We start from the raw sequence: 24183 nt of genomic DNA, 5'->3' as shown, positions 1-24183 counted from the left end.
GATAGGTAGGACATTCCAAATTCAAATTTCGTGCACATGCAGCTATTGGACAGGTGACTCTATTTCCCCCGCACATTTGATCCAGTAGTTTAAGGGAACTTTTCCATGCCAGTGGACATCAACAACGTATGGTTCAACATGTGGAGGATGATTTTGTACATCCTCATCCTTGAATTTGGAATGTCCTACCTATCACGCTGGTGGCAATGTGAAGTGGTATTCAGCATGCCCTGTTTAGGCATTGGTTTGTTTGTGCCTTAAAAATCCCATAAAAAAGAGGGTCTTCCATATATGGTTTACAAGGGATGACGACACTTCATGTTACCACACCCGCCACTTTTCCAGCCATAACTGGAGTGCATGTAGACAGGCAGTAGCTGCAAAGAGGCTGCAGGGGGTCAGCAGGCGAAGAGGCTGCAGGAGATCAGCAACAGTGGGGAAAAATTGTGAAAACAAGTAAATTCGGTTTTAAAAAATGTCAATTATTATTATTCACAATGCTTTAGCAAACTAAATTTCATTCACTTTACATTTATTTTAAAGACTAAATTTAGTAAAAAAAAAAATATGAAAATCAATGATGCTGCTGGCTCCTGCATTAGTTGAAATCTTCCTCCCACAACTATAGTACAGCTTTCATGAATGGAGGAGGTAGGTGGAAAAGACAGGCATAGTCTGCATATGATAGGTCCCTCAGCTCTATTAACTCTTGCCGCACCAGAAGAACACATCCAATTTGAGGGACAGACTAAAACATTTAATATGAAAATGGCTTAATGTAGCTTAACGTGCAATAAACTGTCTAAATCTTAATCAATTGACTTGAAACTTTGCACAGCCCAAGTTCTCAACGTCCCAAACATGTCCTAGAAGTTTCATAGATTTCAGCCTTCCACAAAGAAAATGGGGGACATTAAGCTTGTTTTTTGGGGAGCTTAATGTAGCTTAACGTACAAAAAAGAGCTTAGATGTTGACCAATCTCCCCCAAACTTCACACATTGGAAGACCCTATCTATGGCAACATATTCTGAAAATTTCAGATCATTTGGTAAATCACACCAAATGTTATTCACATTAAGCTATATTTTACAGTGCTAAAACATTTAATGTGAACAACTTAATGTAAAAAGAGCTTAACGTACCATAATGTGCCTAAACCTCAATCAATTGACTTGAAACTTTGCACAGCCCAAGTTCTCAGCGTCCCAAACATCTCCTAGAAGTTTCATAGAGTTTGAACTTCCACAAAGAAAATGGGGGACATTAAGCTTGTTTTTTGGGGAGCTTAATGTAGCTTAACGTACAAAAATAGCTTAGATGTTTAGCAATCTCCCCCAAACTTTACAAAATACAAGAATCTACATCACGGGTACTGAATTAAAATTCATGGAGGTCCAGTTTTTAATCCTTTTTTTCTGCAGAGTTCCGAATCTCATTTTTATTCTATGACTCAGGTCATTAACGTCACAGCCCCTTTTCAATTAATTGCCTCAGTCCCCCTTTTCCAATCACACCCCTCTATATATCACAACTCCCTTTCACATCAGAGCCCCCAACATTACAGCCACACTTACATCACATCCCCTTGCAATCATAGACCCCTCCCTCACATCACAGTCGCCTTTGCAATCACAACCCCCCACATTACAGCTCACCCCCTCTTGACATCACAGCCCTCCTCCTCACATCACAAACCCTTCATATCACAGCCCCCCTTTCACATTACAGCCACCCACATCACATCACAGCCCACCCATAATACAGCTCTCCCATCTTACATCACAGCCCGGCATATCACAGCTCCCCCTCCCGCATCACAGCTTCCCCTTCTCACATCACAGCCCCCCATACCACAGCTTCTCCCTCTCACATTATTGCCCCACTGTCACAAAACTTTATATTACAGCACTCCCCCCATTCTCATCACAGCCCCTTATATCACAGCTCCCCATTCTCACATCACAGTCCCCTATATAACATCACAGCCCCCCATATCACAGATTCTCCCTATCACAGCTCCCCAAGTATTACAATTCCCCTCTCTCACAGCCACTCATATCAGAGCTCACCCCTCACAGCTCCCTCCTCTCACTTCCCAGCCCCCCATATCACAGCTCCCTCTCTGACATCACAGACCCCCCCATAATCTCCCCCTAGCTTAACTCAGTGTTGTGGAGGTCTGGGAGAGTGGCAAGTTAGACTCCTCTTCTGGGTGTGCACACCTGCTGCTGCCACTAGGCTCCGTGCCTCCTGCCCTCCTCCTTACTGTGGGTTCAGTGGTGGACGAGGGCATTGGGGGGAAGAGGTTGGGCATACACCTGTAGACCTTACTTTCCTCCAACCCACTCTGCTGTGACTTCAACAGCGGTGGCAGGTGAGTGAATGTGGGGGGAGGGGATTCAGGTTCTCCTTGCTGTGGGTTCAGTGGCGACAAGTGTATTCAGGGGGAGGGGTCGGGCAACTGCTGCTCCCCCTGTAGACCTTCCATTCCTTCCACCCGCTCTGCTGCGGTGGGCGGGTGCATGGGGGGTCCAGGTCCCCGTCCACCTTGCCATTTCTCCCACCCTCTGCAGGACAATAATCCTTAACATCTGCAGTGGTGGGAGGAAATGAGTCCGCTCAGGCTGCTAGGTGGTACGGCTGAGGTCCAGACTGAACTATCACTTGTGAAACCTGCTCTACATGTACCAACAAATTGTGAAAATTTCAGGTTGTTTCATAAAACATGCCAAAAGTTATTCATAGAGGGAGGAAGAGGGAGAGGGAGAGAGAAAGAAGGGGGGGGGGGACGAGACTCTCAATGCCACTACATATCAAGGCTTGACTGGCTCCAATTGCTCAGCTCACAGCACAAGGAGACGAAGCAAAGTGATCACTAAAGCCTGTCAGCCTTTCCCGTACTCTCAGTTGTCAGTAAAGGCAGAGAAGGGCTGTTGGTGCAGAACAGCAGTGGAGGCAGAATTTTCACGGAGGATATTGCAGGTCTGCCAGTGTAGGATGTTCAGCTGCTTTCTCCAGCTGTTTGCTCTGCCCCCCCCCCACCCATCTCTAGTTACACTCTCTTGTTCCTCCAGCACAGAATGCCATCCTCTGTCTCTCTATTCCTGGCTCCCCTAATCACAGCTCTCAGACTCTTCCATAGTCATGGTAAGCAGGGCAGACAATGGAGGAGGTGGAGCAGCTCAATAGAATAAAGTTGGAGCCTCCTGGCTGTGAATTCTGTGGCTTTGCATATACATCACTGGTTGCTAGATACCAGGCGGTCCTAGCAACCAGTGATTTCACTGGGGGACATTGGGCAGCGGCTACCAGAACCAGAAAGCTGGTCTTCCGAAAGCTGGTCTTTGGATGGTACAGCAAACAGAGGATTTTGAGCCAGCTGTGATGCTACCCCAATGTGCAGGCAGCAAGGGTTACAGACTCCCTTGGATGCAGCCTTCAGAGCAGCCCAGGGGGGCTGTCATTCCTAGGACACCACCTCCATGGACGGTACATACCGGCGGTCTGTGTATCCTGGTCCGCCCACTGCAATAAGCAGGGATGGAAATACATCCCTGCTTGCTGGAGAACAGAACTACAGATGGGATGTACCAAGACCGGTGTCTGTGGGAATATGAGGCATAGCAGTGATCGGTCTTACTAGAACAACTACTCAGATAACAAGAAAATGGATTACATATTCAGGGAAGGCAGGAGATAAGCAACAAGAACATGTAAAAAAAGATTTTGCCCAGAGTTCTCCTTTAAATGTTAATAATCTTTAGTCTGTTTTACCAAACAACCTGAGATTTTTATAATATGTTGGCATAGATAGAGTCTTCTATTGTATACATTTTGAGGAAATTGGATAACATCCAAGCTCTCTTTTGTACTTTAAGCCACAATTAGTTCCCCTAAAAATAAGTACAGCACCCCCTTGACCCTCAAAGGCAGGGAAGGCTGACATTTTGTTTTCGTGCAGATCCTAGGCCTGTGAAGGGATGTGCGATCAAAGAAAAGTTAGGCGCCAGTCAGTTTAAGTACATCTTTGAATTCTTTATTGGGGAACTTCATAACTGGGAGAGAGGACATAGGGTTTAGAACATTCATGTCAAAACTATATTAGAAAAGAACTTCAGACTCACCAGACCCTTTCAGTATTTCACAGTGCAGAATCAATAGGAGCACAAGCCGGCACTGGTTATTAGAGGAACAGCTAAATATGGATAGTCATGTGATCTTCAATAGGTCAGACAGACTTGCCCCTTAGGTCCATTCTAGTACCAGGTACCTCCAGTAGCCATCCAACGTCTCTCGTTCTCCTCCTCAATCAGCATGTGAGGCCCCTTCTAGGCTTGAGGCCTAGTCAAACCTTTCCCGCACATAAGCATTACCTCCCCAGGCCAAGCCTGGAGGTAGACTGTACTAAGATTGAGCACATAGCAATTCTCATGAATATATACAGTGGATATAAAAAGTCAACATACCACTATTAAAAAAGTCAGGTTTCTGTGATGTAAGAAAATAAGAAGACAAAGAAAAATAATTTCAGAAAAATTTCTACCTTTAATGTGACCTATAAACTGTACAACTCAGTTGAAAAACATATTGAAATCTTTTTGGTGGAGGGAAGTAAAAATAAAAGACTAAAATAATATGGTTGCATAAGTGTGCACCCCCTTAAACTAATACTTTGTTGAAGCACCTTTTCATGTTATTACATCACTCAGTCTTTTTGGGTATGAGTCTATCAGCATGGCACATCTTGACTTTGCAATATTTGCCCACTCTTCCTTGCAAAAACTCTTAAACTCTGTCAGATTGCGAAGGCATCTCCTGTGCACAGCCCTCTTCAGATCACCCCACAGATTTTCAATCAGATTCAGGTCTGGGCTCTGGCTGGGCCATTCTAAAACGTTAATCATCTTCTGGTGAAGCCATTCATTTGTTGATTTGGATGTATGCTTTGGGTTGTTGTCATGCTGAAAAATGAAGTTCCTCTTCATGTTCAGCTTTCTAGCAGAAGCCTAAAGGTTTTGTGCCAATATTGACTGGTATTTGGAACTTGGAAGAATGCACTTCCCAAGCATGCACCACAAGCCAGAAATCCCCAGTGATTGGCTGGTGAGCTATAAACACACACTCATAATATTCCCCCATTGGCTGTCCCACGCTACGGCCACTACACAAGGTGGTAGGGGCTAAACAAGTTTAATGTCACTCACTTGCTTTATGGAAGTTCAAAATCTATGAAACTTCTAAGAAAAGTTTGGGAAGTTGAGAACTTGGGATGTGCAAAGTTTCAAGTCAATTGATTGAGGTCAATTTTCAGAATTTGTTGCCATAGATAGGGTCTTCTAATGTGTGAAGTTTGGGGGGAGATTGATCAACATCTAAGCTCTTTTTTGTATGTTAAGCTACATTAAGCTCCCCAAAAAACAAGCTTAATGTCCCCCATTTTCTTTCTGGAAGGCTGAAATCTATGACACTTCTAGGACATGTTTGGGACATTGAGAACTTGGGCTGTGCTAAGTGTCAAGTCAATTGATTGAGGTTCAGGCACATTATGGTACGTTAAGCTCTTTTTACATTAAGCGGTTCACATTAAATGTTTTAGCACTGTAAAATATAGCTTAATGTGAATAACGTTTGGTGTGATTTACCAAATGATCTGAAATTTTCAGAATATGTTGCCATAGATAGAGTCTTCTACTGTGTGAAGTTTGGGGGAGATTGGTAAACATCTAAGCTGTTTTTTGTACGTTAAGCTACATTAACCACTTGCCTACCAGGCACTTATACCCCCTTCTTTACCAGGCCAATTTTCAGCTTTCAGCGCTGCCGCACTTTGATTGACAATTGCGCGGTCATGCAACATTGTACCCATATGAAATTTTGATCATTTTTTTCTCACAAATAGAGCTTTCTTTTGGTGGTATTTAATCGCCACTGGGCGCTTTACTTTTTGCTCTATAAATTAAAATAGTGCAAAAAATTTGAAAAAAAAAAAAAGTTTCTTTGTTTCTATTATAAAATTTTTCAAACAGGTATTTTTTCTCCTTCACTGATGTGCGTTGATGAGGCAGCACTGATGGGCACTGATAGGCGGCACTGATGGGCAGCACTAAAGGGCACTGATAGGCAGTACTAATGAGGTGGCACGGATAGGCGGCACTGATAGGCAGCACTAATGAGGTGTCACGGATAGGCGGCACTAATATGCAGCACTGATAGGCGGCACTGATAGGTGACACTGATGATGGGTACTGATAGATGGCACTGACTGGCATCACTGCTGGGCACTGACTGGCGGCACTGACTGGCACAACCGCTGGGCACTGACTGGTGGCACTGACTGGCAGCACTGCTGGGCTGCACTGGTGGGTGGCACTGGTGGGCAGCACTGGTGGGTGGGTACAGGTGGGTGGCACTGGTGGGCACAGGTGGGTGGCACTGGTGGGCACAAGTGGGTGGGCACAGGTGGGTGGCACTGCTGGGCACAGGTAGGTGGCACTTCTGGGCACAGGTGTGTGACACTGCAGAGTGGCACAGGTGGGTGCACTGCTGGGCACAGGTGGGTGCACTGCTGGGCACAGGTGGGCGGAGCTAGTGGGCGCACTGCTGGGCACAGGTGGGCGGAACCTGTGGGTGGCACTGCTGGGCACCGATCATCAGGGCACTGATCATTAGTGGCCCTGATGATCGGTGCCGATCCTCGCTCTGACAACTGCCGGTTCTCGGCAGTACTTTCCTCACGATCTGACAGCGTGAGGAAAGTGCAGCCGAGAACCGGCACTTGCATTTCCCTCTGATCAGCGTGTCATTGGACACCGCTGATCACGTGGTAAAAGGCCGGTATGATCGGCCTTTTACCACATCTCGTGATCAGCTGTGTCCGTAGGACACAGCGTTCACGGAGATCGCCGGGTGCGCGCCCCCTGGGGCGCGCAGGAGAGCGCATTCTGGGGGGACGTCATATGACGTCCACCCAGAACTGGCCGGCCACAGTGAAGCCGTCATTCGGCTATCTGCGGTCGGCAACTAGTTAAGCTCCCCAAAAAACAAGCTTAATGTCCCCCATTTTCTTTGTGGAAGTTCAAACTCTATGAAACTTCTAGGAGATGTTTGGGATGCTGAGAACTTGGGCTGTGCAAAGTTTCAAGTCAATTGATTGCGGTTTAGGTACATTATGGTACGTTAAGCTCTTTTTACATTAAGCTGTTCACATTAAATGTTTTAGCACTGTAAAATATAGCTTAATGTGAATAACGTTTGGTGTGATTTACCAAATAACCTGAAATTTTCAGAATATGTTGCCATAGATAGGGTCTTCCAATGTGTGAAGTTTGGGGGAGATTGGTAAACATCTAAGCTGTTTTTTGTACCTTAAGCTACATTAAGCTCCCCAAAAAACAAGCTTAATGTCCCCCATTTTCTTTGTGGAAGGCAGAAATCTATGAATCTTCTAGGACATGTTTGGGACGTTGAGAACTTGGGCTGTGCAAAGTTTCAAGTCAATTGATTGAGGTTTAGGCACATTATGGTACGTTAAGCTCTTTTTACATTAAGCTCTTCACATTAAATGTTTTAGCACTGTAAAATATAGCTTAATGTGAATAACTTTTGATGTGATTTACCAAATGACCTGAAATTTTCAGAATATGTTGCCATAGATAGGGTCTTCTACTGTGTGAAGTTTGGGGGAGATTGGTCAACATCTAAGCTCTTTTTTGTACGTTAAGCTACATTAAGCTCCCCAAAAAACAAGCTTAATGTCCCCCATTTTCTTTGTGGAAGGCTGAAATCTATGCAACTTCTAGGACATGTTTGGGACGTTGAGAACTTGGGCTGTGCAAAGTTTCAAGTCAATTGATTGAGATTTAGACAGTTTATTGCACGTTAAGCTACATTAAGCCATTTTCACATTAAATGTTTTAGTCTGTCCCCCAATTTGATAGTAAGTAATGTCCCTTTTTGCTGACTTTTGCTGATTTTTTTTGACTAAGCTTTAATTTACAGTTATGTGAAAACTCTTAACGGCAGAAGTTAATATTCATGCAAAAATAATTCAGGCAAAGCGCTTTATGACATAGATGTACATTATAAATAGTATAAATTCAATCAATATGTGTAAGCTATATAGAGAATGATAACATTGCTGAATTTAGGCCATGTGCTTCTGCTTGTTGATTACCAATATCAATTTCCATTTGTAATCAGAATGTATGTGTGAACATTCATAAAATTTTCCAGGTTCTGCCTCCAGGACTTTGGCAACCATGTTGACTTTTAAATAGTCCAGACCTGCCATTTGTTTTTATTTTAACCAAAGCTAAAAGTATTATGCATAACTAACACATACATAATGTTGTATTGTGCTTGAAAACCTAAAAATACATGTGTTTTCCTCTTTCCTCAGCTAATATTCTACTATGGGGCCTCTGACCACTGGTGCCCGGTCCAGTATTATAAAGACCTGAAGAAGGACTTTCCAGACGGTGATATATGGCTATGCAATAGAGGAATCAGACATGCCTTTGTTCTGGACTCGAGCAAAGAAGTGGCCTCCATTATCATAGACATGATAGGAAAGGTATTATAGGTACATCGGATTCTAGTGCACCTGCACTGACGTAATAGACAGAGTGCTGTGATGGAGAAGGGAAGGTAGACACTCTTCTTGGATTTACTAATAATAAATATAATACTGATCGACTCTAGATCCCCAAAACAATCATTAAAAAAAGTTTGTAAGGCTGGTTTGGAATCACTGGTACCATACAGAATATAGTTCCCAAAAATCTACCTCCTGTCTTATAGACTTAACAAACAAAATATTACCCAATATATGCCACAAAGAAGCTGTCCCCCATTTCACCTTTTCAGTTTTATTGTACGCAAACCATATCTCAAAAACCATGGTAAAGTTTAAAAGAGGCACTCTCTACCCCCCACGCAGAAGGAAACTAAAATTGTATACATGTCTCAGTGTTGGTAGAGTATAAAAAGTCTCCATCTTATATTAAAAATGCATAAATGGGAGTAACTACTATACCCCATTTGGGAGTAATAAGTTGGAGACTTTTTTAATATTCTACCAACACTGAAACTCTACCGTAACATCAGAGTTGACAGCTCCGCATTGTAATTGAGGACAGCAAGGGTCTACCCACAACAGAGATCATTGGAAAGGAAGAAGAGAGCAGAAGCTGCTGAAGGGAACGAGGAAAGGTAAAACTGCTGTTTATGTTCCCATTAGACCAAAACAAGCAGTTCACCTCACCTTACGGTACTGTATAGCCCACTTTATCAACTGTCATTTGCCATCATGGAAGATCCCTGCAAACACTTTCAGAGTCTAGCATATCTTGATAATGAGCTTTATATTCCTGCCCTCCTCAAAATCACCAACGATCTACTAACCGCCAAAGCCAAAGGCGACTACTCTGTCCTCCTCCTCCTAGACCTCTCCGCGGCCTTTGACACAGTCGACCACCCCCTCCTCCTTAATAAACTACTCTCCCTTGGCATCAGAGACACCGCTCTCTCTTGGTTCTCGTCCTATCTATCCCAACGCTCCTTCAGCGTTTCCTACAACGATACCACCTCCTCTTCCCTCCCCCTCTCTGTTGGGGTCCCCCAGGGCTCTGTCCTTGGACCCCTTCTCTTCTCCATCTACACCTCCTCCCTTGGCAAACTCATACACTCCCACGGCTTCAATTACCACCTCTACGCTGATGATACTCAAATCTACCTATCCACCCCTCACCTCACCCCCACATTCTCCGCCCGCATCACTCACCTCCTAAACGACATCTCTGACTGGATGTCGCTCCATTTCCTCAAACTCAACCTCTCCAAAACCGAGCTTCTCGTCTTTCCCCCTTCCCGCGCCCCCCCCCCCCATCCTTTCCATCACTACCAACAACACCACCATCAATCCCGCCCAGCAAGCCAAGGTCCTTGGCGTCATTCTGGACTCAAACCTTTCCTTTCAACCTCATATCAAATCTCTCACAAACACATGCAGGCTCCACCTCTGGAACATCGCCAAGATACGCTCCTTCCTTACCCCAGACACCACTAAACTACTCGTACACTCCCTGATTATCTCACGCCTTGACTACTGCAACTCCCTCCTCACCGGCCTACCCCAGTGCAGGCTCTCCCCGCTTCAGACCATCCTGAACTCAGCGGCCAGACTCATCCACCTCACCAGCCGCTCCACCTCTGCCACCCCCCTCTGCCTCTCCCTCCACTGGCTCCCCATTGCCCAACGCATTAAATTCAAATTGCTCACCCTGACCTATAAGGCCATTCACAACACTGCCCCTAACTACCTCACCGACCTGATTCCCAGGTACCACCCTACCCGTACCCTTCGCTCTTCACAGGACCTCCTTCTATCTTGCTCCCTGGTCTCCTCCTCCCACGCACGACAGAAGACTTCTCCAGGTCCTCCCCCATCCTCTGGAACTCACTACCCCAATCCATCAGACTGTCACCTTCCCTCCTCACCTTCAGGCGCTCCCTGAAAACCCACCTCTTCAGGGAAGCCTACCCCACCCTCACCTAACAGCCGCTGCCCTTCCCTCCTCCTACCACTCCATCCCCCACAGCCATTTCCTCCTGTGCCTCTACCCCCTCTCTCCTAGATTGTAAGCTCGATTGAGTAGGACCCTCTTACCCCTTGTGTACTGTTTGATGTTACTGTTCTGTTTCATGTATTGTCCCCCTCTATTGTACAGCGCTGAGCAAACCCTTTGGCGCTATATAAACTCGATAAATAAATAAATAAAATAAATATTGTTCAAAACCCCTAGTGTAGGCTAAAACAGACTTCTCTTAAGGATTTCAGGACACACACCCAAGCTAAAATGCCATAAAGGCTGATCAGCATTCCTCAAGAGACTTGCACCCTAGTGTGTTGAAGCAAAGTTGAATTTGTCAGGTATCCTCTGAGCTTTTGCTATAATATGTCAACATAAACAGCATAATTGCACATTATGTCACTCTTACTTTGTAAAGTGCCCTTCTCTAGTGCTCTAACATCCACAAGCTTCCTCATGGAATCATCACTGGTGCTTCCATCTCTTTTTCTGTCTCCTTCCAGGATCAGGAGTCTTTATCCGCATTGATTGGATGGGCCAGGATGGCATAACTCCTGCACATGTGCACAGGAGTTCATTCATTCTGGCATTCATGGCTGTCAGTGTACAATTCGTAAAAAAAAAACTACAACACAGGCAGGTGGAAAGGTTTTATAATAGAAGAGACTTACAGAGCCTCTTGTAACATAATTATCTGCTAGCAGGTTTTCATTTCAGGTTAAGTTCCTCTATAACCAAATGACTTCAATAAACTAAGTACAACTTGCATAAGGAGTACAGTTTTAATTGTATATGACTAGTTTAAAGTAGTCATTTAGGTCTCAGTCACATGGCACTGAGGCCTGTAGACTATCATTTAGGTCTCAGTCACATGGCACTGAGGCCTGTAGACTCTCTGCCAATCCCTCCACTGGCTTCCACTCACCCAAGGAACAAAATTCAAAATACTAACAACAACTTACAAAACCATCCACAACTTTGCCTCCACCTACATCACCAACCTGGTCTCAAAATATCAACCAAACTGCGTTCTTCGATCCTCCCAAGACCTTCTACTATCTAGTTCCCATGTCACCTCCTCCCATGCTTGCCTACAGGACTTCTCCCGAGCGTCTCCCATCCTATGGAACTTCCTACCCCAATCTGTCTGGTTGTCTCCTAATCTATCCACCTTTAGACGATCCCTGAAAACCTTTCTCTTTAAAGAAGCCTATCCTGCGTATACCTAGTAAACCCCCATTTATTTCCTCCATCAGCTCATCCCCCACAGCTATTACCTTTTGTATCACTCAACCCTTCCTCCTAGATTGTAAACTCTAATGAGCAGGTCCCTCTGTTTCCTCTTGTACCAAACTGTATTGTAATTGTAATGTCTACCTTCATTATGTAGAGTGCTGAGCAAACTGTTGGCGTTATATAAATCCTGTATAATAAATAATAATAATAATAATAGACTGTGAATGGGCCATTTGTTTATGCAGCTTTAGCCACAAGGTGCTGCATGCTGGCAGCCCATATAAGTGTACGGGGATGCAGAGGCTGCACGGACACAGCTGCTCATACAAATTTGACAGGTGTACAGGCAAGCAGTCCAAAACTCACATTGTGTTCAGGGCCACTCATCTGCGGACACACACCACTGCATATCCAAACACTTACATGGACTCCCTTCATGCAACAACTGGCAGCTCAATCCTGGCCACATGGCCCATTCACTGTCTTAGGGCATCAGTGATGTGTGAATCAGACCTGACAAGGAAGGTGGGGCTTGGCGGTACAGGAGGTGGGGCTTAGTTACAGGAGACAAGGCTTTAACAATGATAAAGTAAGTGCGGTGTCTACCTTCCCTACCTGCCTCCTTTACAGTATGATTGTCTACATAAGTAAATGTACACAAAAACAGTCGTGGTTGAGGTTATATATGAATCTGAATATTTAGTTTTAAATCATTGCACTTTCCTGGGTTATTTATAATATATTTACATTTGCCCCCCTATTTAGTTTGAAAGATCACCTTTGCTTCACTGTTGGGCAACTGTTAGATTTAGATTTCTCTCTTTCGTTTACTAAAAGCTGAACTTTAGCTTTAAATAAAGAGTAAAATGATATGAAAATAAAAAATGAAGCTCCTCTCTGGCACTGTTCCTCCCAAAAGTTGTTCTTCAGGGTCTAGCATCGCTCTTCTTCTGGGTTGAATGATGGCCAGGGTCATTCAGCCCACTTCCTGTGAACCTGTAATGGACTTGCCCCCTTGGGGATGCAGCATCACACCAGCCTGGGCTTACAGGAGAAGGGTGCAGAGAATGGCACTCACATCATCACCTTAGCGCCATTCCTAATGCATGACTGTCCACCACTGCAGAAGGTGAAGAGGATCTGGCATATCATGTGACTGGCCAGATGACGAAGAAGCTCAAGAAAGATATATGTACTGATTTCTTTTTTTTTTTTTTTTAAGGGGAAGGAGGGCTCCTGGTCTACTGTCCTGCTCTACTGTGGAGATAACCCAACCAAAAGGTGGGATTAAATGTCAGAACCAGGCAGACAGAAAAAATAAAGTAAAATAGGGGCGGTTGATGTAAATATTTAATCCATAAGCCTACACAAAATTTCAGATTCATACATAAATCCTGCTGTGACTGGTTCTCTTTAATAGATGAAAGAAGAAATATTTAAAAATTCCAGTTAGTTTGAGATTAATTTTTTATCCGTCATCAATTTTGTATCCATTTTCTAGCTATGTTTTTAATCTTTTTTTTTATTCATCATTTTTCTAGTTTTTATTTTTTTAACCTTGGTTTTTGTTGATTCATCTCTATTATTTTGTTTTACATCCATTTCTTTTTAGACTAAATTCTTGGTGACCACAGAGAGCTAACATAGCTAGGTAAATGAGTAATAGCAATAGATGACATGGAAGTGAGCATGTACTACATGTTAAAGCTGAACTCCGAACACAAACTTTTTTATTTAAATATTTTGTTTTAAGTGTTACTAAACCCAGGACCCTGCATTCACTATATCTGGTCTCCCACAGTACACAGAACATGGAAATGCAATTATTTTAGTAAATATAAACTGCTAAATACCTTTAGTCATCATCAGTTAGAGCAGTCTTGTGACTTCAGCAGAGCACTGGTTAAAGCTTGTAGGAGCATCTCCAGCAATACACACTAAACTGAGCATGTGCATGTGACCATGGGTTCAGTCTGTATCAGGTGGTCATTTCAACAAGAGGAGGGGCAGAGAAGAAAGGATAAAATAGCCTTTTCACACAATGCAGAGGATTAACCACTTAGGTTCCACAGTGAGTATAACAAGCATGCTTTACTGCATATACGGACTAATTTTACTGTTGTGGGTAATTAAAGTAACACTTTAATGACCAAAAAGGATATAAATCCACCAATTGCCTTTGCAAACCCCAATATTACCTTGTAAAGGTATCAGCGCCATCATCACTGTTTGGGTACGTAGCCTGTGCAGAGAGCATAGCTGTGAGAGGGTCCCAATGGGTCCAACCATTACAGGAGGGGGTGGAGACCAGACCAGTCACCCTGCACCAGGATTGAGAGCAGCAGTGACCAGTCTTTATTAGAGGAAGCTCCTGCACATAGGCAAAGTTCCACACTGGATTAATTCACAGATCTGGAAGAAATTCACAAAGCACACAAAGACTCAAGTAACAATACGCATGCTTCTTCTATGTAGACAATATTTGCTTTTCCGGGAGTTTAGCTTTCAACTATGAAAAGTAAAAGTTCTGCCTAAAAACAGACACCAACAAAACCTGCATTTTTTATTAGCCAGAAAATCCTCTGTGCACTCTGATTTAGTTTTAATCTCTTACCAGGGCCTGACTATCGTGCGTAAAGATGGCCAATCATAGTTTTTTTTTTTTTTTCATTCAGCCAACAAGCTGATTTAAAAAAAATAAGTCCTTCATCCACACCATGGGTCTCCAAACTTTATAAACGCAGGGCCAGTTTACTGTCCTTCAGACTTTAGGGGGGCCGTATTGTGGCCAGTTGGAGAAGAAAATGTCCCGGCATCAGTGCGAGTAAACAATGCCTCATCATTGGTATTAAAGGGAAATATAGTGCCCCATCACTGGTATCAATGGGAAGAATAGTTTCCATTGTTGGTGTTAGTGGGAGTAATAGTGTCCCATTGTTGGCATCAGTGGAAGGAATAGTGCTCCATCATTGGTGTCAGTGGGAGGAATAGTGCTCCATCATTGGTGTCAGTGGGAGGAATAGTCCCCCATTATGGGTGTCAGTGGGAGGCATAGTGTCCCATTATTGGTGTCAGTGGGAGGAATAGTGTCCCATCATTGTTGTCAGTGGGAGGAATAGTGTCCCATCGTTGTTGTCAGTGAGAGGAATAGTGCTCTATCATTGGTTCTAGTGGGAGGAATAATGCCCCATTATTGGTGTCAGTGGTAGGAATAGTGTCCCATCATTGGTGTCAGTGGCAGGAATAGTGTCCCATCGTTGTCAGTGGGAGGAATAGTGTCCCATCATTGGTGTCAGTGAGAGGAATAGTGCCCTATCATTGGTTCTAGTGGGAGGAATAATGCCCCATTATTGGTGTCAGTGGTAGGAATAGTGTCCCATCATTGGTGTCGGTGGGAGGAATAGTGTCCTATCATTAATGTCAGTAGGAGGAATAGTGCCCCATTATTGGTGTCAGTGGGAGGAATAATGCGCCATTATTGGTGTCAGTGGAAGGAATAGTGTCCTATTGTTGGCGTCAGTGGAGGGAACTATGCCCCATTGTTGCTGAAGGTTGGGGGAATAATGCCCTAAGGACCGTATAAAAGCAAGCAAAGGGCCACATTCAGCCCCCAGGCCGCAGAGACTAGTGATCCACACTAATGACAGGGATGGACATGCCCCTTTGACTGAAGTTGATTAAACAATAGACTTCTATTGAGTGGGCAGGCCACACACTGTTCTAAATTTGATTAGTGTATTGTTTTCAAGCTCATGATGCATGGCGAAAGAACATGTGAACACACACAAAAAAGAGCACTAGTTTGTACCATATGGTCCCCTCCTGAAGAAGAGGGACCCTTCCCTGTCCCTCCCAGGGTGCAAGAATCCTGATGGGGACAAGACACACCTTGGTCTCCCTAGCCAAAAGGCCTGGTGGCCCCTCTCCTTGTGATAAGCTGACCATTGTGTACTATGTTAGAGGCTCCCCCAAAGAGAGACCGCAAAGACAGGGACCTAGGGGCCACACATCTTCACCTTAGACTTAAGGATAAGTCATTAAATGTCAATGTGTGAGACAATGGCTAGACTGTGTGGCACGGTAACAAAAATTGATTTAGTGCGGAAAAAAGCTGTAGTACCGTGTCTTAGTACTACTCATAGTGGGGTCCCAAACCCATAGGGATAATAAAAGCTCCTCAGGGGGCACTGACACTGCAGGCTCTCTGCTTCCCAGGCCCTGGCCAGAAAAGAGCATCCCCGATCCTACCAGAAAGGCATTAGCACTTAGCGAGAGCATGTCTACAATCAAGGACAAGCCTGGTACACCATTTCAGATTCAACCTCGGAATGGATCCCTCCCACAGTACCCACTTTATTGCATCAAGAATAACTTGCCAGTGCCCCCTCCACTGTGCTTAAAGGGATAGTAGCATTCTGTGTTCATTAAAACTGACAACAACAGATACTACACATTTTCTTAGCATAAAGATTGATGTATGGCCAGCTTAAGCCCTACCAAATGCCATTGCACTGAGTGATATTGCCTCAGGAGCACAGCAAGCGTACTGTCATTGAACAAGGAGACACTTAATTGGAGCTAAGCTTGTGAAATCAAGGTAATGTCAAAGATCCCAGTACCGGAGAGAAACTAAATCATACACACGGGCAAGGCTTTTATGGCTAATGCAGGTAATAAACATCTTGTGACATCCACTATCAAGCATTACTTTCACTTCTAAACATTTAAAAGAGAGGACAGGTTCACTTTCATGTCATATCACCAGCAACCAGTCAGAAGCTGGAAGGGGTGGCTTTCATTTCATATATAGTGGTGTAAACACTGAGGGCTCTGAACCCCACAGTTCTGCTGTCTTGTCTCTTCCTTTTAGCTGGATGACAGGAAGAAAAGGCAAATATGATCAATGTTTATGCTGTATTTATATGTAATTTATAATAATGATATTATCAGTGATGCAAAATGGCAATAAAATACATCTATTTACTAAATGTAAAATGTTGTTTTTTGTTTTTTTTTTGTGGATTGCAAATTTAACATGATGGATCTTAGTGCCACAATATATACAGTCATGGCCAAAAATATTGGCACCTCTGCATTTCTGTCAGATAATACACCGATTCTCTCAGAAAATTCTTTCAGATACAAATGTTTCAGCATTCTTATGTTTATTTCTTTTGTTTGTATAGGTCTGACACAAAAAAGTGGAGAAACTGAAAGCCAAATCTGACACAGAAATGCAGTTGTGCCAATATTTGTGGCCATTACTGTAGTAGACATAAACACAATCAGCAAAATCTCATATAAGCTTTAGCGTTTTAATATTCATTCAAAAATCGAATACTTCCAATATTTTTAATTTTGCAGCATTCATTAAAATATTACCTGGTGATCTTGCCATGAAGGACCTTATTCAGACACTTCATGTTAAAGGGTGCCAACGTTCTATCCCTGTCTCCCAGTTATATTTATTCCTGCCTTTTCACTGTGTTACAGGTTCTCCTAATGGTGATAGCAAACACACATTAACCTCTTGCCCTCCAAAAGATTTATCCCCCTTAATGACCATGCCATATTTTGCTGTTCGGCACTGCGCTATTTCAACTGGTAATTGCGCGCTCATGCAAATTTTGTTGTGCCCAAACAAAATGTATTCTTTTTTTCACACAAATAGAGCTTTCGTTTGGTGGTATTTGCTCACCACTGGTTTTTTTATTTTTTTGTGATCTAAAAGAAAAAAAGACCGAACATTTTGGGAAAAAAAACGATATTTTCTACTTTTGGTTATAAAAAATATGCAGTAAACTCAAAGTTAGTCATACATTTAGGCCAAAATGTATTCCGCTACATGTCTTTGGTAAAAAAAATCCTAATACATGTATATTAGTTGGTTTGTGTGAAAGTTATAGCATCTACAAACTATGGTATATGTATTGGAATTTACGCGTCTTTTACTTTCCGACTGCCTATCACATTTTTTAAGGTGCTAAAATAGCAGAGCAGAACAAAAAACCCCAAGTGACCCCTTTTTGGAAGGTAGCTACCCCAAGGAATTTGCTGAGAGGCATGTTGAGTCCATGGAACATTTTATTTTTTGCCACAATTTTTTGGAAAATTACAACATTTTTTTTATCACTTAAATGATATATTGCTCACGCATGCCATGTGTATATGTGGAACAACTCCCCAAAACACATTCTGCTACTGCTCGTAAGTATGGGGATACCAAATGTGAGTGACTTTTTGGCAGCCTAGCTACATAGATACAGGCTCCCAAAATTCAATACCTGTCTCCAGGCTTTCAAAGGGCATATTTCCTCATATCACTTCCTCACTACCTGTCACAGTTTAAAAGGCCCTAAAATGCCAGGATAGTACAAACACCCCCCCTCCCCAATGACCCCTTTTTGTAAAGTAGACAACCCAAGGAATTTGATAAGAGGCATGGTGAGTATCATAGGGTTTTGAAAAGGAAAAGAAAAAATACATTTTTGTTTTCTTTCTTTGTTTTCCATTTTTAATATCCATAGGCAATGCTTTAATGGCCTTTACAGGTCACCACTTTAGATTTACACAGAAGGTCTAGTGCTAGACTTACTGCCTTCGATCTGACGTTCGCGGTGATACCTCACATGCATGCAATCTCTATTTATATACCAACACGGGGCCACCCCTTGCGTTTGTCTTTGCGTGCTAGCACGGGGATGGGGGGAAAATTCGTTTTTATTATTTTTACACTGCCCTTTTCACATTTTTTTATCACTTTTATTATTATCACAGGGAATGTAAATATCTCCTGTGATAGTAATAGACAGTGACAGTTCTCTTTTCTGAAGAAATCTGGGGTCTATTAGACTCTAGATCTTTCCTCTGCCCCTAAAGCATCTGATCACACCAAGATCAGTTTGATCAGATGCTTTCCCAATTTTAAAATGGTGTTGTTTATATCTGGCGAAGCAGAAGTGATGAAATGCTCATAGCTTCCAGTCTCTTAGACCATACAGATGATTGGAGGCATTTCAGTCTCTGTGGGACAAGAGAGCCCAAGAAAATCTTGGAAGATGGTAGGGGGGGAGGGGATGTCCCTTCCCGCAGCTTGTAAAAGCGATCCAGCAGCTAGATAGTTTTTACATGAAAGCGAACCGCCAGCTGAAAAATATCAATACCAGGATGATTCCTGTAGCTGCGGGCATCATCCCGGTATAACCACCAGAAATGTACCAGTATGTTGTTGATCCATGTTGGGCATATACACTATATTGACAAAATTATTGGGACACCCCCCCAAATTGGATTCAGGTGTTCCAATTACCTCGATGGCCACAGGTGTAAAAATCAAGCACCTAGGCATGCAGACTGCTTCTACAAACATTTGTGACAGAAATATTTAATGCTCCCAACTTTGTGGGAACAGTTTGGGGATGGCCCCTTCCTGTTCCAACATGACTGCGCACCAGTGCACAAAGCAAAGTCCATAAAGACATGGCTGAGTGAGTTTGGGGTGGAGGAACTTGACTGGCCTTCACAAAGTCCTGACCTCAACCCGAAAGAACACATTTGGGATGAATTAGAGCAAAGACTGTGAGCCAGGCCTTCTCGTCCGACATCAGTACCTGACCTCACAAATGTGCTTCTGGAAGAATGGTCAGACATTCCCATAGACACACTCCTAAACCTTGTAGACAGCCTTCCCAGAATAGTTGAAGGTGTTATAGCTGCAAAGCGTGGGCCAACTGCATATTCAATCCTACAGACTAAGACTGGGATGCTATTAAAGTTCATGTGCGTGTAAAGGCAGGTGTCCCAATATTTTTGGCAATATAGTGTATGTAACAGCAGAGAACATGGACATATGATGAATCAGGTCTGTGGACCAATATGACCGCAAATCATTCTCTTTTTTAATGCCCATGTTGAGGGTTAGGTCCAAAAAAGTTTCAAATTCGGAAACCGTGATAGGTTTCCATGCGAATTGTCTGGCAAGAGCTGAATTTGGGTGGGCAGTGATGTATTGTTCTGTGTATAAATTGCTTTGACCCACAATCAATTGATACAAATCTTCATTGGAAAACAACAGAGCGGCTGGCAGCGAACGCAACTGATCCTGCGAACACTGCGTTCTTGGGAACACTATACTAAGGAGGCACTAGTAAAGATTTGTTCGTGATCAATATATTGGTCCGTATGAACACTTTACCAGTAATGGCGACGATTAGCGAACTATAGTGTGAGTGCGATAGTGTGCAGGCAATCTAACGCTAGCTGACCCTGTCTGGGAAGGGAGCTTACAGGCCCTGATGCTGTCTAATGTCGCAAGTGGCAGTAATACAGTGATCAGTGAAAAATTCTGTATACTGACACTGTACTAATTGCACTGGCTGGGTGACAGGGTGATCATAAGGTTAAATGTGCTAATCTAATGTGTGTAAAATGTAGTGTTCTCTCCCTGGACAGCGTAGGGGTCAGTGGGGGACGCACACATGCCCACGCACACCTGGAAATAGAAAGTGACGTAAGAGTACATTGCTTTGCCCAGAGCTGCCACTCATTCATACATTGTTGGCAGGCGGATGGAAGGGCAGCAAGTAGTTAGAAAAAAAAAATAAGCTCATTAATTTTTTTTAAACTTTGTTTATTAGTTTTCTAAAACATTCTTTTTCTTTTTTACAAAAAAATACTTTCATCAGACTAGTACAATGTTATCATAGTAACATTGTGATACTCTGGGGGGCGAGGGGGGGGGTGATCAGGGATTTTTTTTGTTTGTTTTATAGTTATAAATATATAAAGATTATTGCTCCTGCAATGCAATGTTTGCTTTGAACTGTCATGAATGGGTTATATTTATGACGGTGTAAAATACAGTGATCTTTGATTGGCACCAGCTGGTCACATGGTACATGGTGCTGTGATTGGCCCCATGTACCATTTGAGAGCTGTGGGCCAATCAGGTGGGCTCTCCAGGAACAGAAGCAAAGCTTTTATGAATCAGATTGATTCATAAAAGCTTTGTTGTCTTTGTGATAAGATTGCATAGTGCTTACATGATCACCGCATTTTGATTACCGGGATCATTCTGCTGTGGGGGGGGGAGTGTTGCAGTACCCCCCTGAGTTTTAGAGCACCTGTGATGTACGGGTATGCCGCTGGTCCTGTAGCTGCCCCCCATCCGCAGTACATTGCAGGCGGTGCGGTCTTTAAGTGGTTAAAGTGATATTAAAAAAAAAAAAAAGAAACATGTTATGCTTACCTGCTCTGTGTAATGGTTTTACACAGAGAACTCCCAATCCTCCCTTTCTCGGGTTCCCCTGGCAGCACTCTTGGCCCCTCCCTCCTGCCAAGTGCCCCCAGAGAAAGCAGCTTGCTATGGGGGCACCTAAGCAGGCTTGTGCCTGAGCCGCTTCTCTGCATTTCCATTCACACACAGAGCACCCACTCTCTCTCCCCATTGGCGCACTGGCTGTGAATGACAGCAGTTGGAGCCAATGGCTCCCATTGCTGTCTCAGCCAATGAAGAGGGAGAGTTCCTGGAGAGCCGAGGGTTCATGCACAATGCTGGATCGCAATGGGTCTTGGGTAAGTATTTGGGGGGGGCTGCTGCACACAAAAGGTTTTTTTACTTTCATGCATAGAATGAGCCCATACAACCACTTTAAAGGTCCAGTAAAATCACCTCAGGAAATCTTAATCGCTGAATTGTGCACAGGAAGTGGCTACAAAGAAGCAACAACTGCACTAGCTGGTAATGTTGGTACTTGCTTGCTTCATCTCACATACACCAGAAAGAAATTAAAAAATGGGGGGGTTTTAGGTGCCAAAACAATGAATAATTCATAAGATCATACAAATTTTTACAAATTGTTACAAAACTACATATGCTAAAAGACAACAAATTTGTGATTGTACAATTAAAACCATCAAGGGAATTCATGTGGCTCAAAAGCATCAATGCAACAATTCCAACTCGACATGTTTCGCCAATGCTTTGGCTTCTTCAGGAGATTTACAGATTTATTTCATACAACTGCCACTAGAAACAAAAAACAATAATTACAATCAAACAAACAAGCTGCATACATATAATGCATCTTAATCACCTGTTTACTTATACCTAAAGTCACAATGATTATCCTGTGAGAGCTATCTTACCAGGTATGTTCCAGGTTAAAACAAAACTGTCAATCCACGCACCCAAGAAGGCTGTCCTCAAAGGGATCAGGCAGACCATCAGAGGGACAAGAACTGCATTCCAACCTTCCTAAAAGGCATCCTAAAAGAACAGAAATTGCCCTTTATTTTCTAAACATAGCAACATGTGTAATGATATTCCTTTTTGTCCAAACTAGAGCTGCCAGAAACCTACCACTATTGCACAGATGAAATGGAGAAGCAACTTCTTTCACAAATAACAACAAAAGATCCACCCACAAAAGCATACCAAGTAGGACCCCCAAAAGGGCAAAAAGTTGGTTAGAGCCTGATGTCCAAATAAAGCCTCTAAAAGTCACAAACGTTTAAATAAAACTACCCAATCAAAACATGTGAAAACATGTCGCAACCATTAGTATAAATAAGCCATGACTCATACCATAAAGTGCAAGGTGGACACAGGCAGCGTCTCTGGCAGGTCAATAGAGACTGGGACCACAGTATGCAGGCCAGCTCATGGCTGGCTTATATATCCCTTCCACCTCACCGGTGTCTGATGTCATCGGCAGGGTGCGGACGCCCAGATCAAATCCTGCCCACCGGTAGTGACATTGCTGCAACACACAGGTGCCATTTTGGAAGTTCCCGCACCCTGTCACACCGCACTTAAAGCAGGTCCTCCACAAGCCAAGTTAGGCTCATCCACACACCACAGCCTGAAGGCTGAAATTATCTGGGGAGACAAAGGAGAGAAAACTCTTGGCTTAGAGGATGCCACAGAGGGAATCAACATCTGGCACCTTCCCTCCAGAGAGGTGAAATGGAAAGGAGAAGGGGCAGAAGACAAAAAGAAAGGAAAAGGAGAAAAATACCCCTCAAGGGCGCACGATGGCTGCCTAGACCCCCCACCCCAAGGGACAACCAAAAAAAAAAACCAAAAAGATTTTTGAATAGGGTGCACATATCAAGTCACACATTTGTGGTTGTCTTTTAACATATGTAATTTTGTAACAAATATTTGTATGATTTTATAAATGATTAATTGTTTGGCACCTAAAAAAAAAATCTGTATTTTTTTCATTTCTTTCTGTGGTTCTATGCATATACTGTATGGTATGTGGTGCCCACGATCTCCAGTCTACCTGGCATAAACTATATGGTCATCCCACATACAGTTTGCCTGATGTAGAAGGGAAAAAAAACCTTACTAAAAGTTTTTTCTATGAGTCACCAATGTTATTCAGAACTGCCTTGAAAGTTTGACTGTACCTGGCGATGCATGAAGCAGACAGACATGAAGTTACACAGAACAGGCACCAGGTTGGTTTTGAGGACTTGTTCAAAGACTTTACAATTTAAACACTCTGAAGAAAATGTTTTAAACTTTAACTACATATTAAGGGAATAGGTAAATAATTTGCTTACAGGGTGTTACATTATAAGTGAGATTTTCTTTTTTTTTTAAAGGGTTTTAAGTACATTTTTTCTTTTTTTTTAAATCAAAGTGTGAATTTGTGAACATCTAAGTGAGGATTTTTAACAAATATACAGGAAAAATAATTATTTTTAATTATTTATCAAAGAAGTGTTTTCCCTCATTTCTAAATGAAAAGCCTCAGCCAGTTGCTAGATTTTTATCCATGCCTAATTTGTTAAATAAATAACATTAAAATGTGCCTATAGCTCTGCTGCCCAATTCCCAATAGTTTTGCCCAATCATGCAATTACTTTAGATTATAACCTCATGATCAGAATTCTATCCCGAGCAATCCATAGAAGCTTGATCAGACCGGAGGCTCCTGCTTAATAGAGGAATTATGTTATACGTTTGTAATGTTTTTGTCAAGTTGTAATTCAGTTTTATGTTTCTCCGGCAATGTAGATTACACATAGACAGGGCTTTTATTGCAGTTTAGATATATTTTCGAGTGAATTACAGCTCTTTCATTGCTAGTCTGAACACAGTTGACTTCCTGCCATTGAAATTTTGGCTGCACACTAGGCCCTGAAGTGACACTCGGGAAATGTGTAAATTGTGTGCTGGGTGGAGAGTTTTGGGAAGGTGAATCTGACCCAAATGAAGAAAGAAAAAACTGTTCAAAGCAGGAAAATAAAGAAGAGATTTGCAGCAAGAATTTGCTGTTTGCCAATAGTGGTGAATAATCCCAGTATATTACTCTATAGATAAAAAGAGTTGGAAACAACAGTACC

The 24183-nt window shown here is 42.9% G+C and overlaps 1 protein-coding gene across 2 annotated transcripts in view; it reads left to right on the top strand.

The window, feature by feature from the left end:
- LDAH (lipid droplet associated hydrolase) overlaps positions 1–16821 on the top strand; it is a 356814-nt gene extending 339993 nt beyond the window's left edge. For both annotated transcript variants that reach the window (XM_089657355.1, XM_089657356.1), the window contains exon 7: positions 8400–16821. In XM_089657355.1, coding sequence (XP_089513481.1) covers positions 8400–8582 — 183 coding nt within the window. In that variant the 3' untranslated portion in view covers positions 8583–16821. The remainder of the gene's footprint in view (positions 1–8399) is intronic.
- The last annotated feature ends 7362 nt before the right edge of the window (positions 16822–24183 follow it).

The sequence above is a fragment of the Staurois parvus genome, unplaced genomic scaffold (assembly GCF_062004578.1).
Source record: "Staurois parvus isolate SC_StPar_1 unplaced genomic scaffold, SC_StPar_1.0 ptg000985l, whole genome shotgun sequence".
In the NCBI taxonomy this organism is placed as follows: domain Eukaryota; kingdom Metazoa; phylum Chordata; class Amphibia; order Anura; family Ranidae; genus Staurois; species Staurois parvus.
Note: the sequence above shows the minus strand (reverse complement) of the source record. Positions and strands in the feature narration are given on the sequence as shown.